This window comes from Hyla sarda, chromosome 2 (genome assembly GCF_029499605.1).
Source record: "Hyla sarda isolate aHylSar1 chromosome 2, aHylSar1.hap1, whole genome shotgun sequence".
NCBI lineage: Eukaryota > Metazoa > Chordata > Amphibia > Anura > Hylidae > Hyla > Hyla sarda.
The window spans coordinates 95,951,904-95,967,591 of NC_079190.1; the positions used below are offsets into that span (position 1 = coordinate 95,951,904).

At 44.5% G+C, this 15,688-nt stretch overlaps 1 protein-coding gene across 1 annotated transcript in view; it reads left to right on the top strand.

Annotated features, from left to right (window-relative positions):
- The window catches only part of TSPAN31 (tetraspanin 31), a 30,073-nt gene extending 15,859 nt beyond the window's left edge, over positions 1–14,214 (top strand). The window contains exon 6 of the mRNA XM_056562606.1: positions 12,158–14,214. Coding sequence (XP_056418581.1) covers positions 12,158–12,232 — 75 coding nt within the window. The 3' untranslated portion in view covers positions 12,233–14,214. The remainder of the gene's footprint in view (positions 1–12,157) is intronic.
- The last annotated feature ends 1,474 nt before the right edge of the window (positions 14,215–15,688 follow it).

The following is a 15,688-nucleotide window of genomic DNA, read 5'->3' on the forward strand; positions in this document are numbered from 1 at the left end:
ACAGAATTCAATAAGGGGTGCAGTGAGCATTTACACCCCACTGGCGTTTGACAGATCTTTGGAACAGTGGGCTGTGCAAATGGAAAATTAAATTTCTAATTTTCACGGACCACTGTTCCAAAAATCTGTCAGACACCTGTGGGGCGTAAATGCTCACTCTACCCCTTATTACATTACGTGAGGGGCGTAGTTTCCAAAATGGGATCACATGTGGGGGGGTCCATTGTTCTGCCACTATGGGGGCTTTGTAAACACACATGGCCTTCTATTTCGGACACATTCTCTCTCCAAAATCCCAATGGCGCTCCTTTTCTTCTGAGCATTGTAGTGCACAAGCAGAGCACTTTACATCCACATATGGGGTATGTTCTTACTCAGAAGAGATGGGGTTACAAATTTTGGGGGGCTATTTTCCTTTTGTGAAAATAAAAAAATTAGGGTAACACCAGCATTTTAGTGAAAACATATTATTATTATTATTATTATTATTATTATTATTATTATAATATATATATATACATTTTTTTTTAATTTTTTTTTTAAATATATATAAATAATTTTTTTGTTTGTTTAAAAAAAAAAAAAAAAAAAATTCCCATCCAACTTTAGGGTGCGTTCCCACAGGGCATATACGCTGCGTATTTGACGCTGTGCAAAATTTACGGCAGCAGCGGGAAATATGCTGTGTATTCCTTTCTCACTATACACACAGGGCTTTCCAGCGGCAGCCCTATGCGTGTAGTGATTTTTTTGAGGCGGAGCCGCGCGTCACAGACACGCCGGCACACGGCCCCGCCTCCAAAACTCACTACACACATAGGGCTGCCGCTGGAAAGCCCTGTGTGTATAGTGAGCAAGGAATACACAGCGTATTTCCCGCTGCTGCCATAAATTTTGCGCAGCGTCAAATACGCCCACATATGGGGTATTTCCGTACTTAGGAGAAATTGCGTTACAAATTTTGGGGGTCTTTTTTTGCTTTTACCGCTTGTGAAAATAAAAAGTATGGTGCAACACCAGCATGTTAGTGCGAAAATGTAAACATTTTTTACACAAACAGGCTGGTGTAGATCCCAACTTTTCCTTTTCATAAGAGGTAAAAGGAGAAAAAGCCCCCCAAAATTTGTAGTGTAATTTCTCCCGAGTACGGAAATACCCCATATGTGACCCTAAACTGTTTCCTTGAAATATGACAGGGCTCCGAAGTGAGAGCGCCATGCGCATTTGAGGACTAAATTAGGGATTGCATAGGGGTGGACATAGGGGTATTCTACGCCAGTGATTCCCAAGCAGGGTGCCTCCAGCTGTTGCTAAGCTCCCAGCATGCCTGGACAGTCAGTGGATGTCCGGAAATGCTGGGAGTTGTTGTTTTGCAACAGCTGGAGGCTCCGTTTTGGAAACCCTGCCATACAATACGTTTTTCATTTTTACCCTTTATTATGTCTTAGTGTTGTGTAGTGTTTTTAGGGTACATTCCCACTGGCGTGTTACGGTGAGTTTCCCGCTAGGAGTTTTCCGCAGCTCAAACCTGAAGCAGGAGACTTACTGTAAACCTGCCCGTGTGAATGTACCCTGTACATTGACATGGGGGGGCAAACCTCCAGTACAGGTACGCCCGTGGTCCTTAAGTACCAGGGAGCGAAGGCATACCTGTACGCCCATGGTCCCTAAGTGGTTAGGAGGGGCAAAGCATAGATTTCATCTACTACCTACCCTAGATCACTAGTGTAAGTAAATCTGGCGTCTGGGGGAGGCCACGTACCATTAAAGGAGTACTCCGGCTGTCACGCCCCCTCCTATAGACTTGCATAGCGGGGCGTGATGTCACACAGGAGCGGGACGTCACAATACTCCGGCCCCATGGTCGTCACACAGCAGATTCTGAGCTGGCAGAGCGGCGTGCAGCTCCCCGAGGTGGGTGCTGAATGCAAGATTGCAGGGGTCCCCAGCAGAGGGACCCCCACGGTCAGACATCTTAGGGGATAAGATCTCTTAGGGTGGGAGTACCCCTTTAAGACTTAGCCCTGCCCACATGCTTAAAAGTGTTCAGGGCAGCATCAATTGCCAAAAGTTTGCAAATATTTGCACTAAAATTTTAAGGGGTTCTGGCTTCATAAGTTCACCCCCAATATGTTTTGAAATGACTGAAGAGCCAGGTTACTACTGTGAAAACAATGAATCTTAGAATTGTGAAAAAAATAAGTAAATAAAAACCCGGGTTATATCAGGCTCTGTTCCCCCTTTTTATTCCATTCCAAGCTGTGAGATAATTAGATCATTTAAAAAAAAAAAAAAAAAAAAAAATGTGAAATCCCAGAGCTGCAATACTGTGAAGACTACAGGAGATTTGTAGTTTACTTGAATGGGAGCTGAGCTACAATAACAGGCACTGCCACTTGTCAGTGAACAGAGCCAACTGCTTCCAGCCCCTTCACCAAATAGATCCATCTGCTGCTGAACAGCTGGTTGGTGAGGGTGCCGGTAGTTCTGGGCGGTATACCGGTATGAACCGTATACCGTTTATTTTTTCTCCCACGGTATGGATTTTTGCCCATACCGCTATACCGGTCTGGGCCCCTCCCCCACCCTCCGAGTAAATAAAAAAAAATTTAACTTACACGTAATGGGGGTGGTCCGGGCCATCCATCCTTCCTGTAGTGTCCGGCGGCATTCCGGGTGGAGGGTGAATTGTTCCGGGCTGTCCTTCTCCGGGGGTCCTCTTCTCCACTCCGCGCAGGCTCCGGCCTAGTACGCTGCATAGACGCCGTGACGTCAGGTGCGTCGCTGCGCACGGGTGTCACTGCACAGCGCCGTCTATGCAGCGTTACTAGGCCGGAGCCTGCCCGGAGTGGAGAAGAGGACCCCCGGAGAAGGACAGCCCGGACCGGTTCACCCTCCACCCGGAATGCCGCCGGACACTACAGGAAGGATGGATGGCCCGGACCACCCTCCCCGGACGGTCCCTGCAGCAACTGGGAAGGTGAGTCCGGGTTCTGGGATGGACAGGGATCTGTATAATATACTATACCTACAGTAGGCCTTCCAGCTGTTGAGGCCCTCCAGCTGTTGCAAAACTACAACTCCCAGCATGCCTGGACAGCCAACGGCTGTCCGGGCATGCTGGGAGTAGTAGTTTTGCAACAGCTGGAGGCACCCCTAGTTTGGAAACACTGACCTATACTATACACTACTATATAGTCCAACATGCTGGGAGTTGTAGTTTTGCAACAGCTGGAGGCTGTAGGGTTCTTTGTTACATCTATTTAAAAGGGTACTCCACTGCCCCAGTGTTCAGATCATTTCGTTCCAAAAGCCCATTTAGTTCCGCTACGCCACCTCAATGCAAGTCTCAATGTAAAAAAATAAATAAATACTGTGAAATGCCGTGATACTTTAGAAAAATACTGTGATACTCATTTTTGGTCATATCTCCCAGCACTAGGTGCCGGGTATCGGTACCACAACGATCAGCAATTGAAGGCCTGTCCGGAGGATAGGCCACAGTCACTTTTGCCCAGAAAACCCCTCTGTAGTCACATGTAGTAGGCAGACATGAAGAAAAACCAAAGGAATGGTTTCCTCCTTTACGCTAACCTGAGATCTGCAGTTTTTGGTAAGAAGCATACAGACAAAGCCCAGACCAAAAGTGTGAGTGTGAGTGTGCCTTCTATATAACCTGCACTACGCTCACAGCCTTCCCTACTCAATCAGCCATGAGAATAGTTCAGTTTTACTTTGATCAGCACTTGTATTACTTTTGTTTCTTGGGGGTAAATGAAGCTCTATCTTTACTTGCGTGACATGATTGTCCTAACTAGATCCGTCAGGCAGTCCTGTAACCATGCCGGATGTGCACAGGGCTGTTTTTACATTTTCTTTGCTTGTTTTCTGTAATGGGAACAAATTGAGATCTCATGACTGTTACATAACCATCACATACTACCAAGAGCCAGCTGACCCTGAACATTCTCCGCTGTCATAGAATTGGCTCATTTATTGACTCAATATATAAAATTAAAACATTCTTTACCTGGTATTAGGCACATGTTCCCCCCCCCCCCCCCCCCCCCCCATTCCAGGTCACATCTTGTAATGTGTGTGAATATTAAGAGGTATTCCGCACTTAGGGTACATATCTCCTATTCACAGGTGACTTTACTATTCACAGGTGACTTTACTATTCACAGGTGACTTTAGATCTCAGGATCTAAAGGTTAATGCCGGGCATTGTTAAGTCCTGGCTGCTTATGGCAGCCAATTTTTTTAAAGTTATTGAAGCGAGCCAGCTCCTGAGCTGAATATACCTCATTTCATGTTAACATATTCCTGCCCATGATGTAATGATACGTCATAGGGCAGGAAGGGGATAGAAAGCCATGAAATACACACAACATAAATGACAGTCCATGCTATCAGAGCACTCTAGGGTAAAATTTAACACATTTTGGGCACTAAGTAAGGGCATGGGTAAGGGACCCAAAACACATTGACATTTACCCTACAGTGCTCTGGTAGCATGGACTGTTTTTTTATGGTGTTTTATGTGTATTCATGCCTTTTTTTTTTTTTTTTTATTATATGGACGACCTAAAGTTTGGATTGAGGCCATGTGTGCTGGAAGAAATTCTTATCTGCAATATGTATCCATCTCCAGTGTGGTCACAAGGTCCTGTGCACCATGGGTAGAAACAGGGACAGTTAGTAAACAGAGAATTATGTGCAGGAGTAGGTGAGCTAAAAACATATTTTCTTATACAGTGGTCCCTCAACATACGATGGTAATTTGTTCCGAATGAACCATCGTTACTTGAATTTATTGTATGAGGGATCGGTGCAAAGTTATACTCATGTGTCCCAGCCGCTCCGGTCTTTCACTGCTGCCCTGGATCCTCTCCCCTATTGGATGACTGGACGGTGTGCGCGGCGACGTGATGACTATGGAGAGCGCCGGCCATGCAGCGGAGCATGAAGAGGAAGGTCCGGAGCGACGAGGACAGGTGAGTGACACTCACCGGAGCACACGGGGCACATTAACCCGTTAACGACCATGGATATCTATGCTCGTGCAATGGCCATTAACTGGGTATGACGCGGGCTGCCGACTCTAGCCTGTGCCATACCGGCCGGCCCCCATCTAATTCCTGTAGCTGGGGGCCAGCGTTAATAGCAGACATGCGGCAATTGCCGCGGCCGTCTATTAACCCTCTAGATCGCCGCTGTCAACTTTGGTGGTGCCTTTATCCTGTCCCTGGTGGACCAGTGGGGCTTACCTCTCCTGCTGCGGCAGCTCCTGCGCTGTGAATGATAAAGCCTGGCAGTGCAGAGCACACAGATCAACGGGATTCTATGGAATCCTGTTGATCTGTATGAGGAATCAAATGATTCTTCCTAAAAAAGTGTAATAAAACAAAAAAAAAACACATTAACCTCTTCAGGACACAGGGCGTATGGATACGCCCTGGATTCCGAGTCCTTAAGGACCGAGGGTGTATCCATACGCCCGAGGGAAATCCGGTCCCCACCGCTAGCCGGTTGGGGACCAGAGCCGGATGCATGCTGAAATCGTTCAGCAGGCATCGCGGCATATCGCCCAGGGGGGGTCATTATGTCATGTATGGACAATTCAGTCCAGCGATCTGCGGCGATTCCGGGTCAATCGGGTCTCCAGTGACCCGGAATTACTGGCTGAACAGCCATAGCCAGCAGGCGTGAGGTGGCACTGGTGCCACCTCATAATCGCCCTGATTCGTCGGCCGACCAATCAGGGCACCTGCTGTGGGTGTCACTCCCGCAACCTGCTCCGCCCCTCTTCCGGAGGACGTGAGCGGGAAGAAGACCCCGGGAGCTGGGGACCCCGATTCCCTGGCGTCCCTGTTGGGATCGGGGCCCCAGGAGCGGCGGCGGGACTGACCTAAAGGCGGCGGCTTGGAGCTGAGTGACAGCCTCCTGCTGTTGCTTAGCAACAGCTCCCAGCATGCAAAAAGGGCATGCTGGGAGCTGTAGTTATGCAACAGCAGGAGGCAGACGACCACAACTCCCAGCATTCCCTTATGGGCATGCTGGGACTTATAGTCTTGCAACAGCTGGAGGCACATTTTTTCTATGACAAAGTGTACCTACAGCTGTTGTATAACTACAACTCCCAGCTTGCGCAAACAGCTAAAGTGCATGCTGGGAGTTGTAGTGGTGCATCTGTTGGTTGCATAACTACAACTCCCAGCATGCCCGTTGGCTGTCAGTGACTGCTGAGAGTTGTAGTTTTGCAACAGCTGAAGGCACACTGGTTGTGAAACACTGAGTTAGCTCACAAACTCAGTGATACATAACCAGTGTGCCTACAGCTGTTGCAAAACTAAAACTCTCAGCATGTACAGTCTGTCAGCGCATGCTGGGAGTTGTAGTTTTACAATAGCTGGATGTACAGGGTACACTCACATGGGCGGAGGTTTACAGTAAGTATCCGGCTGAAAGTTTGGAGCTGCGGCAAATTTTCTGCCGCAGCTAAAACTGCCAGCGAGAAACTACTGTGAACCCCTGCCCGTGCGACTGTACCCTAAAAACACTACACTAACACAAAATAAAATAAAAAGTAAAAAACACTACATATACACATACCCCTACACAGCCCCCCTCCCCAATAAAAATGAAAAACGTCTGGTACGCCACTGTTTCCAAAACGGAGCCTCCAGCTGTTGCTAAACAACTACTCCCAGTATTTCCAGACAGCCACTGACTGTCCAGGCATGCTGGTAGTTTTACAACAGCTGGAGGCACCCTGTTTGGGAATGACTGGCATAGAATTCCCCTATGTCCACCCCTATGCAAGTCCCTAATTTAGGCCTCAAATGCGCATGGCGCTTAGGGTCACATATGCAGTATCGCCGTACTCGGGAGAAATTGTGTTACACATTTTGGGGGCTATTTTCTTCTTTTACCCTTTTTAAAAATGTAAAATTTTTGGGAAAACGAGCATTTTAGGTAAAAAAAAAAAAAATTTTTTACATATGCAAAAGTCGTGAAACACCTGTGGGGTATAAAGGTTCACTTAACCCCTTGTTACGTTCCCCAAGGGGTCTAGTTTCCAAAATGGTATGCCATGTGTTTTTTTTTTTTAATTTTTTTTCTGTCCTGGCACCATAGGGGCTTCCTAAATGCAGCATGCCCCCAGAGCAAAATTTGCTTCCAAAAAGCCAAATGTGACTCCTTCTCTTCTGAGACCTGTAGTGCGCCAGCAGAGCACTTTTCACCCCCATATGGGGTGTTTTCTGAATCGGGAGAAATTGGGCTTCAAATGTTGGGGGGTATTTTCTGCTATTACCCTTTTTAAAAATGTAAAATTTTTGGGAAAACAAGCATTTCAGGTAAATTTTTATTTTATTTTTTTTTTTACATTTGCAAAAGTCATGAAACACCTGTGGGGTATTAAGGCTCACTTAATTCCTTGTTAACGTTCCCCAAGGGGTCTAGTTTCCAAAATGGTATGCCATGTGTTTTTTTTTTTTTTTTTGCTGTTCTGGCACCATAGGGGCTTCTTAAATGCAACATGCCCCCCAAAAACCGTTTCAGAAAAATGTTCTCTCCAAAATCCCCTTGTCGCTCCTTCCCTTCTGAGCCCTCTACTGCGCCTGCTGAACACTTTACATAGACATATAAGGTATAGGGGTGTGAATCGCCAATAATTTGGCGATTCGATTCGAATCGCGATACCAGGGTGGCGATTCGATATATATCGCAATATATCGCGATACTGTCATGTTGGCGATATATCACGATATATCGCGATATTCCCTATTAAAAGCTTGGGAAAACTTATTCTAGCTGAGAAAGAACAAGACCCCGCGAGAGTTGTCCTGTGAGTGCGTACGTTCTCCTTCCTGTTTGTTCTGAGTCTGTAGTCTCGCGGTAGCAGCCTGCGAGTGGGACAGAGCTGATAACAGGTACACTGCCAACTAGTGGTCAGGAGTTTTTAAGTGTTATAAAAAAAAATAAGACAGACAAATAGGACTGTGACTCAGTGAGTGAAATACAGTAAATGTTAATTATAATAATTTATAAAAAAAATCGATTCTCAGAATTTTAAAATCGATTCAGTATCGCGGAACAAAAAATCGCGATAATCGCGCAAATCGATTTTTTTCTTACATCCCTAATAAGGTATGTGCTTACTCGAGAGAAACTGAGCTACAAATACAAGTAAACATTTTCTCCTTTTACCACTTGCAAAAATTCAAAAATTGGGTCTACAAGAACATGCGAGTGTAAAAAAAATGAATCACTTTGCTGCTATTCCTGTGAAACACCTAAAGGGTTAAAACACTGACTGAATGTCATTTTGAATACTTTGGGGGGTGTAGTTTTTATAATGGGGTCATTTATGGGATATTTCTAATATGAAGACCCTTCAAATCCACTTCAAAACTGAACTGGTCCCTGAAAAATATCAAGTTTGAAAATTTTTTGAAAAATTGGAAAATTGGTGCTGAACTTTGAAGCCCTCTGATGTCTTCCAAAAGTAAAAACATGTCAATTTTATGATGCAAACATAAAGTAGACATATTGTATATGTGAATCAAAAAAAAAATGTATTTGTAATGTACATTTTCCTTACAAGCAGACTTCAAAATTAGAAAAATGCTAAATTTTCAAAAAAAAATTTCATCAAATTTTGGGATTTTTCACCAAGAAAGGAAGCAAGTTACCACAAAAATTTACTACTATGTTAAAGTAGAATATGTCACGAAAAAACAATCTCTGAATCAGAATGATAACTAAAAGCATTCCAGAGTTATTAATGTTTAAAGTGACAGAGGTCAGTTGTGCAAAAAAAACGCTCTGGTCCTTAAGGCCAAAATGGGCTTGGTCCTTAAGGGGTTTAAAGTTTAAATCACCCCCCCCCTTTTCCCAAATTCCATATAAAAAAATATAGACATAATAAAAATAAACATGTGGTATCGCCGCGAGCATAAATGTCCGAACTATAAAAATCTATAATAAATTAAACCGCACAGTCAATGGCGTACGTGCAAAAAAATTCCAAAGTCCAAAATAGCGTGTACTTGGTCACTTTTTACACCATTAAAAAAAAGGAATTAAAAGCGATCAAAAAGTCCGATCAAAACAAAAATGGTACCGATTAAAACTTCAGATCTCGGCGCAAAAAATGAGCCCTCATAACACCTCGTACACGGAAAAGTAAAAAGGTTTTATAGGGGTTAGAAGAGGACACTTTTTTTTTTTTTTTTAAATGTATTAAAGGGGTTATCCACCATAAGGTGATTTTAGTACGTACCTGGCAGGCAGTAACGGACATGATTAGGAAGGATCTGCGCTTGTCTTGGGGCTATATGGCTATGTTGTGAGATTATCATAACACTGTGGCTAGCCTTTTATGAACTGGTATTTCCTGTTTGACGTTTCTTTTTTTTTTTTCTTTTTCTTTTTTTTACTACAAATCCCACAATTCCATTTTCTTCCCTCCCATACATCAGCCACCCCACCCATTTAAACATAAATGAGCTGCATCCATTCAAAAGACCTGTGGTTTCCAATCAGGGTGCCTACAGCTGTTGCATTAGTTGCAGATTGATCTCTTTCCCACCCATTGAAGCAGACAGGCTCCCTGTCATCAGCTGACTAGTGAGTCAGGTCTCGGCCGCATTGCATGCTGGGAAAAATCCGAGACAAGTCATTTTGTATGCTGGGAAAAATAAATAGTGGGGTGAAAATCAGAAGAATTGTGAGAAAACCGTCACACACAGGTACAGACACTATATTATGAACTACACTAACTTTACAGCCCCTGTAGCATAGTCAAATAAAAAAAAATCCTGGAATACCCCTTTAATTTTCGTGCATGTAGTTATGATTTTTTCCAAAAGTATGACAAAATGAAACCTATATAAGTAGGGTATCATTTTAACCGTATGGACCTACAGAATAAAGATAAGGTGTCATTTTTACCGGAAAATGTACGACGTAGAAACGGAAGCCTCCAAAATTGACAAAATGGTGTTTTTTCTTCAATTTTGTCACACATCAGTCATTTTACCCAAAAATTTACAGCGAAAAAATATTATTGTCATTACAAAGTAGAATTGGTGGCGCAAAAAAATAAGCCCTCCTATGGATTTTTAGGTGCAAAACTGAAAGGGTTGTGATTTTTAAAAGGTAAGGAGGAAAAAATGAAAGTGCAAAAAAAAAAAAAAAAAAGCTTGGTCCTTAAGGGGTTAATCGGCTATTCGGCAGCAGTTGAAGCAGTCTGCGCTGCCGGATAGCTGTTTTTGCGATGGCCCCAACATACAAAAGCACCGTATGTTGATGCTGCCTTCACGGTGAAATGATGGTACCTTATTTATCCGCATATAACACGCACTTTTAAAACTTAAATTTAAGGCAAAAAGCCTGCGTGTTATACGCCGATAAATTTTCTGGTCACTGATTTAAAGCGGCCACAGCAGCGTCTGCTTGTTAAGTATTAACAGCACGGCCGTGGCCACTTTAAATCAGTGAGGCCAGCGGCATCTCCTCCCCGCTCTGGAAAACTGTCACTTGTTTTATCCCGCATTATCCACAGGTACTGGTGGATAGTGCGGGAGACACTGATTAAAATGAGCCCTACCTTGTCTGGATCTGCGCCACCTTTTAATCAGCGTCTCCCGCACTATCCACCAGTACCTGTGGATAGTGCGGGAGAAAACAAGTGAGTTTTACTTTTCATTTTCCTTCCCTCCCCCTCCCTCATCATTCCCCCTTTCCCTGCTTTTTATAGTTTTATTTTCCTTACCTGTCTGCGCTTCAGCAGGTCAGGTTAGACGGGGGGGGGGGGGGGGAGGGAGAGAAGGGAGAGAAGGGAGTCTTACAAGGTCAGTGAAGCAGATGAGTTACGTCCTCTGCCGGCTTCTCTGTGCGGCACTTCATTTCCTGTAGTCGCCGCGAAAAGTGACATCCGTGATGCCGTGCAGAGGAGCCGGGAGAGGACGTAACTCATCTGCTTCACTGACCCCGCAGCCCGCAAGACAGCCGAAGTGCAGACAAGTAAGGAAAGGGGAAGAGTGGTCTTCAACCTGCGGACCTCCAGATGGTGCAAAACTACAACTCCCAGCATGCCCGGACAGGAGTTGGCTGTCCGGGCATGCTGGGAGTTGTAGTTTTGCAACATCTGGAGGTCCGCAGGTTGAAGACCACTGGATGCCATAGGAGGAACATGATGGGGGGGGGGGAGGATGATGAGATGGGGAAATGATGAGGGGGGGGGATGAGACAGGGGAAAATGATGGGGGGGGGGGGGATGAGACGGGCAAATGATGAGGGGGGGAATGATGATGGGGGATGAGACAGGGGGAAATTATGATGATGGGGGGGGGGGTGAGACGACAGGGTGGGGGGATGAGACGGGGGAAATGATGATGGGGGGATGGGACAGGGGGAAATGATGATGGGGGGGATGAGGGGGGGTAAGATGGGGAAATGATGAGGGGGGGGGATAAGACAGGGGGAAATGATGGGGGGATGAGACAGGGGGAAATGATGAGGGGGGATGGGATAGGGGGAGATGATGATGATGATGGGGGGGGGGGGATGAGACGGGGAAATGAGGATGGGGATGGGGGGGGTAAGATGGGGAAATGATGAGGGGGGGGATGAGACGGGGAAATGATGAGGGGGGATTATGGGATGAGACGGGGTGATGATGGGGGACATGATGAGACAGGGTGGGGGGATGATGCGACAGGGTGGGGGGATGATGAGGGGGGAATGATGAGACATGGGGGGGGTGGCGATGAGAGGGGTAAATGTGGCACAGGGACTGATAAAAGGGAAGGAATGATGTGGCACTGGAGGGGACGGGACCAAACTGAGGTGCAGAAGAAAACGAAGTTGGGGGGATGATGTGGCATTTAGTCCAAGTCACTTATTTTACATTTTATTTTATTTTTTACTTAAATTTCCCTGTTAAAATGGGGGTGCGTGTTATACGCCGATAAATACGGTATGTTGGGGACATCCGAAGTCTGGGGGGGGGTAACTGTACTGGCAACTGTACTGTGTAACTTCCATGTCTCTGTCTTTTGAACAAAAGGACTGAGCTCTTCCACTGACATGTTGAGCTCATTTACCATGTGATCATCTTTCTTTTCTCCTTTTCATTGCTTTTCAGATACTCGGTGTATGGCTTGCATTCAGATACAGGAACCAGAAAGACCCTCGAGCAAATCCCAGTGCATTTCTATAGTATTATAGAAGCTTCAGCGGCAACCCTTCAATCATGTATTTAATTTCACAGTTTCAGTCCTGTCTCTTAGCTGATCATTTCTAACCCTACAACACAGTGTTACTCTTAGTGAGGAGAAAGGGACATGTGACAGGGGCAGACGTCAAACCAAGCTTCCCGATTATGGGGGCTTTTTTCAGGAATGCAATCGGACTACACTTTTAGCAGATCCTTCATGTTACAAATAAAGCCGTTCTTATGTTTGTGCGTGTGTTTTGGGGTACTGAGCATCCAATGGGAAATCTGTGCAGGGATATTTGTTTTGTAGAAATACTAATACTTGTCCCTTGGCTCTCCAGTTTTACTTTACCAGTTTCCTTAAGTCTTAAAGGACCTATCACTTGCCATGTCTTTTAAAGGGCGGATTGGATAAAGGGTATGTTGATGTGTACATATATGTAAAAATACATGCCAGTCATCCTTGAAATGATGTTTTTTTTTTATGCTCATGGCAACGTAGATTTAAAAAAAAAAAAATCAACTTTAGCACCGAAACATTAGTGAAAGTATTGTATGGCAATATTTTACATAAAGATCTGGATATTCTGATACAGAAGAACTATTGACTGTACAGGAAGGCTTTAAGAAAGCAACATCATCGTCATCAAGTATTTCATTAAAAAAAATGATTATAATAATTCTTAAATAATTTACAGAACACGTTAGGTTAATGTCCCTTAAAAATAGTGAAGCTTTGCTTTCTAGCAACACACAGGAGTGTAATGTACAAGCATCGTGCATGCCTTCCCATTCTGGTGTATAGCCACACTTCCCAGCTCAAGCAAAATCTAGTTAAAGGGGTACTCAACTGCCCCAGCGTTCAGAACATTCTGTTCTGAATACTGGGTGCGGGCTTCGAGATGACACAGCCACGCCTCTTGTGAAGTCACGCCCCCTCAATGCAAGTCTATGGGAGGGGGTGAGGCAGATGCCACGCCCCCTCCCATAGACTTACATTGAATGGGCGTGGCATGATTTCATGAGAAGCGTGGCCGTGACATCTCAACGGCCGCACCCAGCGTTCAGAACAGAATGTTCCAAACGCTGGGGCAGCAGAGAACCCCTTTAAATGTCATTGTAGCCTATGCTTTGAAGCCAACAATGGTGGGTCATGCCCAGAATAGACTCACTGCTTCATTGTTATATTTCTTATGTATTCTATACATCCTTCAGCACGTCCCACTCCATAAATGAGCCGAGTAGTGTAAATGTAAACTGGCGGTTTTATGGAGGTGGACACTCCATGTATATAACATGGTGGCTCATCCAACTGGAGATAAATTCTGGGTCATCAAATATTTTCCTTTTTGATCCTTCCTTGCTTGTGTAGGCAGCTAGTAACCGGGAAATGCTGACAGATCTCATAGCTGATGTAATGGGATAAAGTTACTGTGTGACAATTAGCTAAGAAACAAAGATAATACAGTACGAGGCTGGCAGGTTACATTGAGTATAGTGATTGGTTTTAGATGGGAGGATGCCAGTGTTTGCTTTTATGCATTAACATTTTTTATACAGTATAAATCTACAGAAGCCAGTCTATGGTCGCTGAAACATATATAACTGCATCTTCATTGTATTTCTAAGACGCTCGCCAGTACAACAATCACTTCCAAAATATATCTGCTTCTGAAAATCCAGGTAGTAGACTTTCTATAGCTGGGTTCAGACAGAAGGGCAGATAGGAAAGAGGCTACTGAACCTGTACTCTAAGCTTGTCTGTGGATGTGCCGAATCAAGCCAATATGTCTCTTGGTAGAAGTAACTTGGACCCCGCCTGTGGTTTAATCCCTGTCCGTTAGGAAACAGCCTGTCCCTGGGGTTCAGTGTTCCCTAAAATTGGCATAACAGGACATGAAAAGCCCTAGCAAACTTCAAAATGTGGGTTATTTATTCAAGTAACTGCTTTAAGATACAATAAAGTATTTTCTCCCTTCAGTAAATTTTGTTTTCTTGTACTAATTTCTTTTGGTGAATAGCCAATTTACATATTCTATGTTCCCTTAAAGGGGTACTTCAAAACTTAGCCTAATAAACTTTTAATCAGATTACCCGACCTCCGTTGGCACACGCTCCCTTCATTGGAGATGCACGAGGGATGTACTTGGGTATCTTTGGCTCCCACATGCAGCCTTGCCGACATTCTGCTCCATGCACATGGAAAGAGAGGGCGTCTGTCTGGAGATCACAAGGGATAAGTTTTGAAGTATTAGAGTATCCCATTAAAGTAAACCAACAACAAAGATGCAGCGACTAAAATTAAAGGAGTTCTCCATTAAAATGCATTATTTTTCTATTGTCCTCAGGCTGCCTAATAATATAACTAGCACTTTAATTCTCCTTCCTTTTCTGCCTCGCAGCTCCGGAGTCCGGGTGCTCTGTCTGCAGCTGGTGATTCAAGCTGTATAGTGTAGATGTACAGCTGGGGGAACTGACAATGCCACCCGACAATCACTGTGCAAGGCGGGGAACTGCTGTGACCAGTATTTGGTTAAGCGGAGCTGTGACCTCATGTGGTGTGCCACGGGGGTGCAATGAGGTGTATGGGGCAGATGTTATACAGTCATGGCCGTAAATGTTGGCACCCCTGAATTTTTTCTAGAAAATGAAGTATTTCTCACAGAAAAGGATTGCAGTAACACATGTTTTGCTATACACATGTTTATTCCCTTTGTGTGTATTGGAACTAAACCAAAAAAGGGAGGGCAATAAGCTAATTGGACATAATGTCACACCAAACTCCAAAATTTGGCATCCTTTCAAAATTGTGGAAAAATAAGATTGTTTCAAGCATGTGATGTTTCTTTAAACTCACTTGGGGGCAAATAACAGGTGTGGGCAATATAAAAATCACACCTGAAAGCAGATAAAAAGGAGAGAAGTTCACTTAGTCTTTGCATTGTGTGTCTGTGTGTGCCACACTAAGCATAGACAACAGAAAGAGGAGAAGAGAACTGTCTGAGGACTTGAGAACCATAATTGTGGAAAAATGTCAACAATCTCAAGGTAGCAAGTCCATCTCCAGAGATCTAGATTTGCCTTTGTCCACAGTGCGCAACATTATCAAGAAGTTTGCAACCCATGGCACTGTAGCTAATCCCACTGGGCGTGGACAGAAGAGAATAATTGATGAAAGGTGTCAACACAGGATAGTCCAGATGGTGGATAAGCAGCCCCAAACAAGTTCCAAAGATATTCAGACTGTCCTGCAGGCTCAGGGAGCAACAGTGTCAGCGCAAACTGTTAACATTTAAATGAAATGAAACGCTATGGCAGGAGACCCAGGAGGACCCCACTGCTGACACAGAGACATAAAAAAACAAGACTACTTTTTGCCAAAATGAACTTGAGTAAGCCAAAATCCTTCTGGGAAAACATCTTGTGGACAGATGAGACCAAGATAGAGATTTTTGGTAA